This window comes from Leptodactylus fuscus, chromosome 4, assembly GCF_031893055.1.
Source record: "Leptodactylus fuscus isolate aLepFus1 chromosome 4, aLepFus1.hap2, whole genome shotgun sequence".
In the NCBI taxonomy this organism is placed as follows: domain Eukaryota; kingdom Metazoa; phylum Chordata; class Amphibia; order Anura; family Leptodactylidae; genus Leptodactylus; species Leptodactylus fuscus.
Genome location: NC_134268.1, coordinates 216468062 through 216481789, shown reverse-complemented (window position 1 = coordinate 216481789; position 13728 = coordinate 216468062). Strand labels below are relative to the sequence as shown.

At 36.5% G+C, this 13728-nt stretch overlaps 1 protein-coding gene across 3 annotated transcripts in view; it reads right to left on the bottom strand.

The window, feature by feature from the left end:
* Nucleotides 1-1750: 1750 nt before the first annotated feature.
* The window catches only part of PHF14 (PHD finger protein 14), a 207721-nt gene continuing 195743 nt past the window's right edge, over nt 1751-13728 (bottom strand). For 2 of the 3 annotated variants that reach the window (XM_075271805.1, XM_075271806.1), the window contains one exon: nt 1751-3697. In XM_075271805.1, the coding sequence (XP_075127906.1) occupies nt 3638-3697 (60 nt within the window). In that variant the 3' untranslated portion in view covers nt 1751-3637. The remainder of the gene's footprint in view (nt 3698-13728) is intronic. The other variant, XR_012715478.1, reaches the window with a different exon arrangement.

Sequence of the window (13728 nt, the reverse complement as noted above, 5' to 3'; positions counted from 1 at the left end):
AATCTCAAGATCAGCTTAACCCTACCGTATATATAATATACAATTGGGGTTGAGCGATCAGGAAAGATCAGATCCCGATCGGCGATCGAGCAAATTTTATGATCGCGATCTGCTGGAAAATGATCGGAAATCGGATTTTAAAATCGATCCTGAAACCTCAAGATCGGCTCAACCCCATACAGTGTATACAGTTATCTGCTTCCGGCTCCATACACTGTATAGTAGTAGGGATTAGATGAAGCCCCTCACTATACTGATAGTTTTGACCTGACAACCAACTCTACACAGATCAGCTATTACGGGTTGCATATGATCAATGTTACTATACAGTGTATGAAGTTATCTGCTTCTGGCTCCGTACACTGTATAGTACTAGGTATTAGATGTAGCCCCTTCACTATACTGATGTTTATGGTCTGACAACCGACTCCACACAGATCAGCTACTAAGGGATATGCATATGATCCCTCTTACTATACAGTATATGGAGCCGGAAGCAGATATCTCTGTCCACTGTATAGTGGCCATGCAGAGTTACCCCAACTAGGACCATCCCCATAACCCACAGTTGTAAAGAACAGCTCATGCTCAGGAAGACTGTGATGTAGTCGCCCATTAAAAGGGATCACATGATATCATACGTGTCTTAGATTGGCCACAAATTCCCCAACGACAACAGCCGATCACAGAGTCCTAGTATGGAATAGGGTTTGTGCCGATGAGACAACTCCTTTAAGGCCAGGTTCACACATGACCTATTTTGTTCTTTTTGGAGGGTCAAAAAATCCAGAGAACATTTTTCAAGGATTCCAGTCAAGGAAGATTTCTTAGAAACGTCTGCCTTTAAAGCATCCTCCTGACAATCTCAGTAAGGATCACATTTTGCAGGAGCTTTTGCTAAGATTTTTGGTGGGTAATGCCGAATTCAGACAGCGGTATTATACGGTATATATTACGGCTGCAAATCCTGTGCAGACCACAGCTCTAATAGCCTGAACTAGGAGTATTAGAGGATATAGGATCTCGCTAGTTCTAGTTATTAGACTTTGGGGCCAGATTTTAAGCCATAATACCACCCGTTCCTTCCCGAGAACCCAAACAAGACCTCAACACGGACCGAAGAGCTGGAGCTGAAGGCCGCCCCAGGTTCCGATCCAAAGACCGGGTAGCCGTGACTGAAAGCCGGTGCACTTCATGGGTGGGCCTAGTCTGGAGGAGGGAGTGTCTTCAGGCGGATGTTGTGAGGCGACTCGGCCTCAAGAATGAGCACCTCGCCTCTTTTTTCCAGGAGCCGGAAGAAACGGCTCCCGGAGACCTGAGTGGCTCCCATTGATTTCAATGGGAGCGGTCTTTTTGGTCAGGGTTTTGAGGCCGATACGGCCTCAAAACCCTTACCAAAAACCTCTGTGTGAACTTACCCTCATAAAGCCGGAACCCTGACGCAAGGTAGCAGGTCCAACTCCAGCTTTCCATTCAATTACTTGAATTTTCTTTTCTCATAGGCGGATACTTGGCGTCAGTAATTATATATTGAATTTTTTAATTTTTTTATAAATTGGCAAGATGTAGACCTGAATCCTGTTTGTATAGGCGATTCCGTATTTATATACATTGCTCCATTTTAATGTAGTCCTAGAATTGCAACGTATCTTACGGGAATCGATGCGATCACTGCCCCTCTGTACCCCCTGAATAAATCAATAGCAACAAAAATAAGACTGAAAAAAATATTGTTTATTGTATTCTCCTTGTTTTTGGCATAAAACGGTTGATAAATGTACAGTCATGGTAACGGTATTACAAAATCATAGGTTTTCAGAAATGAAAAAAAAAAATACTTGGCAGGCATAAAAAATAAGCAGCATGCACGGAACGCACAATGACACGTTACAGTACAAAAATATTTCCAAAAACAGAGTACGAGAGCACAGTCACAGAGAAACTGGAAATTTCATAAACAAGTAAACCAATAACTAATATTCATCTATTACGATAGCTCGGCCATAGCGGACAGTCTAAAAACTATACAAAAAAAATTGCCACTTTTTGTATTTATCAATACAAATAAATTTGCCAGACGTATTACGGCAGAGAAACGGCAATCGGCAGATACTCCGTCTCACAATGACCGATTTTTAACTTGACAATATGGACTTATATGGCAGCCGACAGAACTTGCAAAAGAATGTTGGGGTCAAGTTCTCACAGTGCAGTTTTTGAAGGTTTTTCGTTAGATTCAAAAAGTTGTGGAGATGGAAAAGAAAATTCACTAAATATTTCAGATCCATTTCTGGCATTGGCAATTGCCCCCCCCCCCCGAACATAAAATATTTAATATGACTTTAATTACCATATTTATTATCCACAACTTTTTGGGGGTTTAAAAAAGAAAAATTCTAACACCCCCCCAAAAAAACAAAACACTGCACTGACCATTACATAAAAGAATACAAAAGAATCTATACAGTATATATAAATAAGACAGATGCAACTGATCACAGAAAAGATGTTTTAACCATTAAATTTTTTTAATTTAATTTTGTTTTTGTTAAAGACACCATCAGGTTTGAAACGCCTCCCAAAGCAAAGGCCTTTAATAATAGCGGAAACGTAATTTCTGATCCACAATGCAAAGATAATGATGCGTTTATGAATATCCTGTAAGTGCATCGGGGGCGGGGTCTAATTTTCCATATTTGCTACACTGTGTTGTAGGCAGAGGCTGAAATGTCATTCACGGGAGGGGATTCCAGAGGAAAGCCGGAACACTTGAGGGTGTCGGGAATCAAATCGGCAAAACTAGGCCCGCCTCCAGTGCACTTACCTGATTGATATGTAGAAAATTATGGTAATCTCTTAATTGGTTTGTGGGCACAAAGTGATGTTTTGTTTCTGTTAAAGGCCCCCAGGCAGCACTATTATCATCTACGGAGGCATTGCGGACCTTAGAGACTTCCTTTAAAGGGAAGTAGTTGGCCGGCCAAACCGGGCACTCGGCATAAGGCCTGTGAAGTGCACAGTCTGCACCGAGACACATGGAGTCCTTGCAGGTCTCTATAGAGAGTTGTAGGCTTTCTGTATGATATCTTGATATGGAACAAAATTCTCCTTTAGCGTTACAAGATTTTTTTTACATATTCCTAGGAAGTCCCACAGAATCACGTCTACACAAGTGACCTCACCCCTGTACGAAACCGGAGGGATATGGAGTCATTGTATGGCCTCGAAGACCTGAAGAGGAATTCGAGCGATGTTCACGAGCCTTAGCAGTAGTGACAGGCCTGGCCAACAGAGTCCCAGAAGATCCTCCAGTGGGCCACAAACATGGTCCACCAGTAGACAACCAAATTTGAAGGGAAGTATGGTCTATAGACTATGGATTTTAAGAGGGTGCATCTCCAAAAACATCTTATTTGGTGGCCCCAAGAAACTTCCATCCAACACTGCTTAGCAGCTTACATGAGGATTTCAAAGACGTTCCATACAAGCAGTAAAACCCCCTCAGTAGCCAGTGCATTGTTTCTGTTTTACTATTTTTTTCTTTTTTACAAGGTTATCAGTGTTCTCTATTTTTAATTTTAATAGAATTTTTTTTTCCAAAATGTTTTCCCAAATTTGACAAGATTCAATGTTGTTTTCACACCATTTCTAGTACTTGCTGTTGAGCGTCTATCTCCGGCTTTTCAGTTTCATCTTCCTACAAGATAAATATGAAAACACATAAGTGTTATGAAAACATACAGGCAATTATACGTTTCATGTGAATTCTCGAAATCTAAGAGGACAAATAGTAATCCCAACACCGTCACTAGTGAAAACACACCCATGGTCGACAAAAAGTTCACACTTGTCTCTAGACTAATACAGACTGTAGAAATACAGCCACTAACATCCAAAGTTGTCACTAACGGAATCTGGCAAGTTATGGATGTTATTGTTCAATAAACCACAGTATTATAGCAGTTATATTCTTGTACATAGGAGTAGTATTATAGCAGTTATATTCTTGTACATAGGAGTAGTATTATAGTAGTTATATTCTTGTACATAGGAGCAGTATTATAGTAGTTATATTCTTGTACATAGGAGTAGTATTATAGTAGTTATATTCTTGTACATAGGAGTAGTACTATAGTAGTTATATTCTTGTACATAGGAGTAGTATTATAGTAGTTATATTCTTGTACATAGGAGTAGTATTATAGTAGTTACATTCTTGTATATAGGAGCAGTATTATAGTAGTTATATTCTTGTACATATGAGTAGTATTATAGTAGTTATATTCTTGTATATAGGAGCAGTATTATAGTAGTTATATTCTTGTACATAGGAGCAGTATTATAGTAGTTACTTTCTTGTATATAGGAGGTAGTATTATAGTAGTTATATTCTTGTACATAGGAGCAGTATTATAGTAGTTACTTTCTTGTATATAGGAGGTAGTATTATAGTAGGTATATTCTTGTACATAGGAGCAGTATTATAGTAGTTATATTCTTGTACATAGGAGTAGTATTATAGTAGTTATATTCTTGTACATAGGAGTAGTATTATAGTAGTTATATTCTTGTACATAGGAGTAGTATTATAGTAGTTATATTCTTGTACATAGGAGTAGTATTATAGTAGTTATATTCTTGTACATAGGACTAGTATTATAGTAGTTATATTCTTGTACATAGGAGCAGTATTATAGCAGTTATATTCTTGTACATAGGAGTAGTATTATAGTAGTTATATTCTTGTACATAGGAGTAGTATTATAGTAGTTATATTCTTGTACATAGGAGCAGTATTATAGTAGTTATATTCTTGTACATAGGAGTAGTATTATAGTAGTTACATTCTTGTATATAGGAGCAGTATTATAGTAGTTATATTCTTGTACATATGAGTAGTATTATAGTAGTTATATTCTTGTATATAGGAGCAGTATTATAGTAGTTATATTCTTGTACATAGGAGCAGTATTATAGTAGTTATATTCTTGTACATAGGAGTAGTATTATAGTAGTTACATTCTTGTATATAGGAGCAGTATTATAGTAGTTATATTCTTGTACATAGGAGCAGTATTATAGTAGTTACTTTCTTGTATATAGGAGGTAGTATTATAGTAGTTATATTCTTGTACATAGGAGCAGTATTATAGTAGTTACTTTCTTGTATATAGGAGTAGTATTATAGTAGTTATATTCTTGTACATAGGAGGTAGTATTATAGTAGGTATATTCTTGTACATAGGAGCAGTATTATAGTAGTTATATTCTTGTACATAGGAGCAGTATTATAGTAGTTATATTCTTATACATAGGAGTAGTATTATAGTAGCTATATTCTTGTACATAGGAGGTAATTTTTATTAGTAAAAACAAAACAAAAATACATTACTTTCCAGCAGAATAACTAATAATAATATAACATAAATCAGACATGTCCGTCAGAGAACAAAACTGATAATTACTTTAACTTAAGAGTCCATTACTAGCAGGAAAAAAGAAGGGAAAAAAATAAATCCATAAATAAATGAACAGACTTATTTGCAGTGTTATCAGAATATTAGTTATATTCTTGTACATAGGAGTAGTATTATAGTAGTTATATACTTGTACACAGGAGCAGTATTATAGTAGTTATATTCTTGTACATAGGGGCAGTATTATAGTAGTTATATCCTTGTACATAGGAGTAGTACTATAGTAGTTATATTCTTGTACATAGGAGTAGTATTATAGTAGTTATATTCTTGTACATAGGAGTAGTATTATAGTAGTTATATTCTTGTACATAGGAGTAGTATTATAGTAGTTATATTCTTGTACATAGGACTAGTATTATAGTAGTTATATTCTTGTACATAGGAGCAGTATTATAGCAGTTATATTCTTGTACATAGGAGTAGTATTATAGTAGTTATATTCTTGTACATAGGAGTAGTATTATAGTAGTTATATTCTTGTACATAGGAGCAGTATTATAGTAGTTATATTCTTGTACATAGGAGTAGTATTATAGTAGTTACATTCTTGTATATAGGAGCAGTATTATAGTAGTTATATTCTTGTACATATGAGTAGTATTATAGTAGTTATATTCTTGTATATAGGAGCAGTATTATAGTAGTTATATTCTTGTACATAGGAGCAGTATTATAGTAGTTACTTTCTTGTATATAGGAGGTAGTATTATAGTAGTTATATTCTTGTACATAGGAGCAGTATTATAGTAGTTACTTTCTTGTATATAGGAGGTAGTATTATAGTAGGTATATTCTTGTACATAGGAGCAGTATTATAGTAGTTATATTCTTGTACATAGGAGTAGTATTATAGTAGTTATATTCTTGTACATAGGAGTAGTATTATAGTAGTTATATTCTTGTACATAGGAGTAGTATTATAGTAGTTATATTCTTGTACATAGGAGTAGTATTATAGTAGTTATATTCTTGTACATAGGACTAGTATTATAGTAGTTATATTCTTGTACATAGGAGCAGTATTATAGCAGTTATATTCTTGTACATAGGAGTAGTATTATAGTAGTTATATTCTTGTACATAGGAGTAGTATTATAGTAGTTATATTCTTGTACATAGGAGCAGTATTATAGTAGTTATATTCTTGTACATAGGAGTAGTATTATAGTAGTTACATTCTTGTATATAGGAGCAGTATTATAGTAGTTATATTCTTGTACATATGAGTAGTATTATAGTAGTTATATTCTTGTATATAGGAGCAGTATTATAGTAGTTATATTCTTGTACATAGGAGCAGTATTATAGTAGTTATATTCTTGTACATAGGAGTAGTATTATAGTAGTTACATTCTTGTATATAGGAGCAGTATTATAGTAGTTATATTCTTGTACATAGGAGCAGTATTATAGTAGTTACTTTCTTGTATATAGGAGGTAGTATTATAGTAGTTATATTCTTGTACATAGGAGCAGTATTATAGTAGTTACTTTCTTGTATATAGGAGTAGTATTATAGTAGTTATATTCTTGTACATAGGAGGTAGTATTATAGTAGGTATATTCTTGTACATAGGAGCAGTATTATAGTAGTTATATTCTTGTACATAGGAGCAGTATTATAGTAGTTATATTCTTATACATAGGAGTAGTATTATAGTAGCTATATTCTTGTATATAGGAGGTAATTTTTATTAGTAAAAACAAAACAAAAATACATTACTTTCCAGCAGAATAACTAATAATAATATAACATAAATCAGACATGTCCGTCAGAGAACAAAACTGATAATTACTTTAACTTAAGAGTCCATTACTAGCAGGAAAAAAGAAGGGAAAAAAATAAATCCATAAATAAATGAACAGACTTATTTGCAGTGTTATCAGAATATTAGTTATATTCTTGTACATAGGAGTAGTATTATAGTAGTTATATACTTGTACACAGGAGCAGTATTATAGTAGTTATATTCTTGTACATAGGGGCAGTATTATAGTAGTTATATCCTTGCACATAGGAGTAGTATTATAGTAGTTATATTCTTGTACATAGGAGCAGTATTATAGCAGTTATATTCTTGTACATAGGAGCAGTATTATAGTAGTTATATACTTGTACATAGGGGCAGTATTATAGTAGTTATATCCTTGCACATAGGAGGTAGTATTATAGTAGTTATATTCTTGTACACAGGAGCAGTATTATAGTAGTTATACTCTTGTACATAGGAGTAGTATTATAGTAGTTATATTCTTGTACATAGGAGGTAGTATTATAGTAGTTATATTCTTGTACATAGGAGTAGTATTATAGTAGCTATATTTTTGTACATAGGAGTAGTATTATAGTAGTTATATTCTTGTACATAGGAGCAGTATTATAGTAGTTATATTCTTGTACATAGGAGTAGTATTATAGTAGTTATATTCTTGTACATAGGAGTAGTATTATAGTAGTTATATTCTTGTACATAGGAGTAGTATTATTCTAGTTATATTCTTATACATAGGAGGTAGTATTTTAGTAGTTATATTCTTGTACATAGGGGGCAGTATTATAGTAGTTATATTCTTGTACATAGGAGTAGCATTATAGTAGTTATATTCTTGTACATACAGTAGGAGCAGTATTATAGTAGTTATATTCTTGTACATAGGAGGTAGTATTATAGTATGTATATTCTTGTACATAGGAGGTAGTATTTTAGTAGTTATATTCTTGTACATAGGAGTAGTATTATAGTAGTTATATTCTTGTACATAGGAGTAGTATTATAGTAGTTATATTCTTGTACATAGTAGTATTATAGTAGTTATATTCTTGTACATAGGAGCAGTATAATAGTAGTTAAATTCTTGAACATAGGAGGTAGTATTATTGTAGTTATATTCTTGTACATAGGAGTAGTATTATAGTAGTTTTATTCTTGTACATAGGAGCGGTATTATAGTAGTTATATTCTTGTACATAGGAGTAGTATTGTAGTAGTTATATTCTTGTACATACGAGCGGTATTATAGTAGTTATATTCTTGTACATAGGAGCAGTATTATAGTAGTTATATTCTTGTACATAGGAGGTAGTATTATTGTATATTCTTGTACATAGGAGTAGTATTATAGTAGTTTTATTCTTCTACATAGGAGAAGTATTATAGTAGTTATATTCTTGTACATAGGAGCAGTATTATAGTAGTTATATTCTTGTACATAGGAGGTAGTATTATAGTAGTTATATTCTTGTACATAGGAGTAGTATTATAGTAGTTATATTCTTGTACATAGGAGTAGTATTATAGTAGCTATATTTGTGTACATAGGAGGTAGTATTATAGTAGTTACATTCTTGTACATAGGAGGTAGTATTATAGTAGTTATATTCTTGTACATAGGAGGTAGTATTATAGTAGTTATATTCTTGTACATAGGAGGTAGTATTATAGTAGTTATATTCTTGTACATAGGAGGTAGTATTATAGTAGTTATATTCTTGTACATAGGAGTAGTATTATAGTAGCTATATTTTTGTACATAGGAGTAGTATTATAGTAGTTATATTCTTGTACATAGGAGCAGTATTATAGTAGTTATATTCTTGTACATAGGAGTAGTATTATAGTAGTTATATTCTTGTACATAGGAGTAGTATTATAGTAGCTATATTTTTGTACATAAGAGTAGTATTATAGTAGTTATATTCTTGTACATAGGAGCAGTATTATAGCAGTTATATTCTTGTACATAGGAGCAGTATTATAGTAGTTATATTCTTGTACATAGGAGTAGTATTATAGTAGTTATATTCTTGTATATAGGAGCAGTATTATAGTAGTTATATTCTTGTACATAGGAGTAGTATTATAGTAGTTATATTCTTGTACATAGGGGCAGTATTATAGCAGGTATATTTATATACATGGAGTGCTGTGTTACACTAATTAGTTTCTAGTTTATGGGGGCAGCATTACATTTGCTAAGAGAATAAGAAATAGGTGTTGCTTCCTGGGATGCAATGGGGAGGGGGGGGTCATTTACATTAGATATGCCATATAACATGGGACTGGTTGCACTCCATACATGTTATATGATAGAAGACTGAAGTTTCTCATTAATACTACTGCATGTCTCCACACCGATCAGTCATCTGACATCTGCATCGTTCTGATTTGTGTGTTTGCATCTTGTCGTTCTATTTCCCGGAGTGTAAATCATAAGACAGAAGTGGAGCCGTCATTTCACTTCTGTAACGAGATCCTCTTTACTTTATCATTTGTTACGACAATAAATTCCACGCCGCAGACGCCTCATGTACGGCACAATCATATTTTTGTCCCGCTGCGCATATTTTCTCAACATCGTTGTCAATTTTCCAATTACCTGTGAGGACATACGTTATCTCAGGATCGGTGAAGTCTAAAGGTAGTAAATAAACCGTTGCGAGAAGATTTGATTCTCCAGAGGATTTAACAAGGAGTTTGCTGATGACATCAACAGGTGACATCATATGGTAAGGTCTAAGGGTAGGATAACCAAGAACCTCAAAAATTTCATGAATCTGAGCTGGACATTTGGCCAAACTCTTGGTAATCCAATTGATATTTGATATACACCATGAAACTTATGCAAATGCTGTGGCCATTTCATTGACCATCAATTTTAGATGGGTGGTGGCTTATCTCTTGGATGCCGAACAGCTGTTTGATGGGGCCACAGAACTTATGTAGGCATTGTAGCTTCTACATTTCTTTACAAGGACCTTTCACACCCTCCAACAAGTCCAGTTAGATCAATGAATTGCTTCTACCTCCCCGATTGTGGCACAGTTGAAATTTTTTCTCTAGCCCCCACCATTCCTGAGCAATGCGGTCAGTACTTTTTGTAGCGAGCGTTCTAGGTATTGCAGTGTTGCACTATTCAGGTCCAAGAATCCCCCCCCCCCCCCCCCCCCCGTCTAAACATTTATGGCCCGGCTTAAGGATCTTGAAAAAACGAATAACCCACTTGAGTACAAAATTACTCCACATTCTCCAAATGAAACTTTTTGGCTGTCTTCTTGTATGTTTTTGCTGTCGTACTCTAAGCCGTTGGCAGCGGGAAGGGTTAATCCACAAATCCTGCCACAATTAATTTTTTGCAGCCTTCTCCGTAATCACTGAAGGGGGAAGAATGAACCAAAAACAAGAGCGGTAAGACTTTATGTAAAACAAGGAACTTTGTTAATGTCAGTGGTCAACTCACAGAGTGTTGCAGACGTTAATATCAGTCTGACGGATCAATAAATCACATTGCATACAAGGATGCGCCGCTGACACTTCCCTCTTTACTTGCCGCTAATTTAAGGAAGATTTATAGGAGCACTTCATAGACAATTAGAAGGAAAACTTTAATGAACGCCGACTCTTAGAAGCTAAAAAATGGAGCTGCCAACATCGGGTTTACGGGTTTTTTTTTATGCTCTGCACCTGGACTGTCTGGGAAGAAAAGAGGTCACAATGGCTATAACGTCCAAACAGAATGTGGGTCCAAAGATGGTGGCCATCTCACCGACCGGGTGACGCATGCCCGCACTCCACATGGCACAATAGCGAATACTTTTTCATGGGTTGTCCAAGACCTGAAGGTAATTTATACGTAGTAATAGTATCAGATCAGCTGGGGCGCGTCACCTGGACCTTGTCCCGATCATGTGTTTTGGCCACCGGACCTGTTCCAATTCAAGTGAATGCGCATGCGGCTGCAGTTCCAGGTGCCACCACTAAAGGCATCAGACTGAATGAAGAAATTCCTGAATCCAGGGTATAACGACACAGGGTTTCTTTTCGTAGTCTATAACCATGGAGATACATAGGAATGCCTAGGAGCTGCATACACAAAACAGCAAGTTTTTTTTAATTTTTTTAACAAAATTATTTGCAAAATTTCTTAGGACAACACGTCTACAGGCAGCCATACTCCCTTCCCATGAGACCGTAACAATGTTGAATATTTTGGGACACAAGCATGAAAATTTGGCAGCCTTTGGCAGCCATGTCCGTTTTCGCGACCTGACCATGTGACACAGGTCGTGCCCTGGAGACTTTGCCAGCTCTTCCAGTCCAGGAACTCTGACCATATTTTGGGAGTCTCCAGGACATTCCGGAATTATCGACAAGTACGGCTTAGGCTGGTTCTCCATCTTGTGTGGTTCTGGGATTACGGATAAAGAAGATTTCAATTTGTGTCAAATATTTCTCATGAACCACCAATGTCAGTCTAGTTCTCATATACTGCTGCTCTATAGAGGTCATAAGGGCCAAAAATACCCTTTTGTGTCACAAATGCAAATTAGACACATGCCAGAAAGATGGATCCTGACTCGGCTTGACGTGAACCAGTTTTTATCGGTATTTTTAGCATTCAGAGAAGTTGTCACTTTTCCTACCTTACATGGGGATGGTTCAGTCCGTGTCGCAGGACTTTGCCCAGTCTCGTATTAGAGAATCTGTAATTTTCCCCTGATGGTATTATATCGATTATGGCCTATGTACTATAGAGGTAGAGCATAAGGCTTCCATGTGACCCTTCGACTAATGGAGTCTAGCTTTGGTTGGTCTCGCCCTCATTCCTCCAAGGAGACGAGAGGCTGCGAAAGAGGAAAATGTCCTGTATGGTCCTTGGTCTTGGCCATATCATTGATGACCGTGATCAGCACAGCTGTGGAGTCAGCCAAATTTTACTTCCGACTCTGCATCCACTACTGTTACTGTTCCATAACTCAACTATCTTCATCTTGACCATAAATGGTTATTTTTGATACATCTGAGATCGATAAAACAGTGTATATTTATAGGATTTTAAGAAACTTCCAAATTTTTATGAAAGAGCATTTCCATCGACTCCTACTCCTCTACCAAAAACTAATCCTACCTCCACAGTTCATGTGTCACCACGTGCATGCACCATACGTACACTCAAGCAGTCATGACACAGGCAGAGACCGAGGATGTCAATCATGGCTGGTGCACTTCCCAGATCGTCCCCGTCCCCAAAGCACTTGCTGGCTAATTGGCTAAAAACCAAAAAGTTGATTTTCTCTGAATTTTTCCATCATTTTCTGTCTCCCAAGCTTTTTGCTCAGCAGTATAATTGGTTTGAGAGGGGACCTTTCATCACTCCCACTTCTTTGTATTCCTCAATAGGCTCCGCTCCAAGGATTCTGGCATAGTTGGAATTTTTTTTCCTAGCTCACATGATCCCCAGCAAACACTGCTGTTCACAATTAAACCATTTGCTGTCAGGTGGGCGGTCCTTGTTTTTCTGTTGAAGCTCAGGATCACCCACCTGACAGTAGAGCACAACTCTCTCACCATTCCTGAGCTATCAGTACCGATTGCTCAGGAATGGTGGGGGCTAGAGGAAAAATTCCAAATGCTGCAGAATCAGTGGGGCGGAGCGTATTGAGGAATGGAAAGAGGTGGAGGTGGTCAAATGTCCTCGTAAAATGTCTACACAATGAGGTAGAGTTGGTGAAGTGTCCATTTTAGTTCACGGATAATGAGCTTCTATGATACAAAGACTAAGGCTCCATGCTCACATCCGAGTGCGCCATCCGATGGTCCATTCCGATGAAAATAAAGCAGGTCATATCCCGTTCCATTTCATCGGAACAGAACGGATCGGATGCCCACATAAAACTCAGATTCTTCTGCAAATTTGGCCCCAAAGTGGATGCAAGCTCGGTCGTGGGAATGGGCTCTAAGAATTGATTCGTGGAAAACACGAAGCCGGTACGACAGGAATAGACAGCGGATACATCGGGGGGAGTTTCTAGCACAAGACCTTAGATTTGCTCTACTAAATCATGTGACAGTAAATATTCTGCGGGTCCACAGCTGCGGTCTGCAATATTTAACAGGTAGAACGGTGCCGGCTCTCTGGTGGTGGCTATTAATAGGCAGATATTCATTCCTCATGATAAATGGCAGATTCTGTCACCGGAGGATCACGGCAATAAGACAGCTGTTTGTTTCCCTAGGAAAATAGACCGAGCGACATGGATCATTTTCATAGCGGCAGCGTCGACAAGTTTGACATTTGCTTCGTGACGAATTCTGAAGCAGTCATCAAGAAAGTGTCCCCACTGGGACCACCCGGGACATGTCAGCCTGGATTTCTTTCCATTAATCCTCCCTACATACATAGGGAATAAAAAAAACACACTTAAACCCCAAAAACCCTACGACAAATTCAACACATTTATATCAACCAA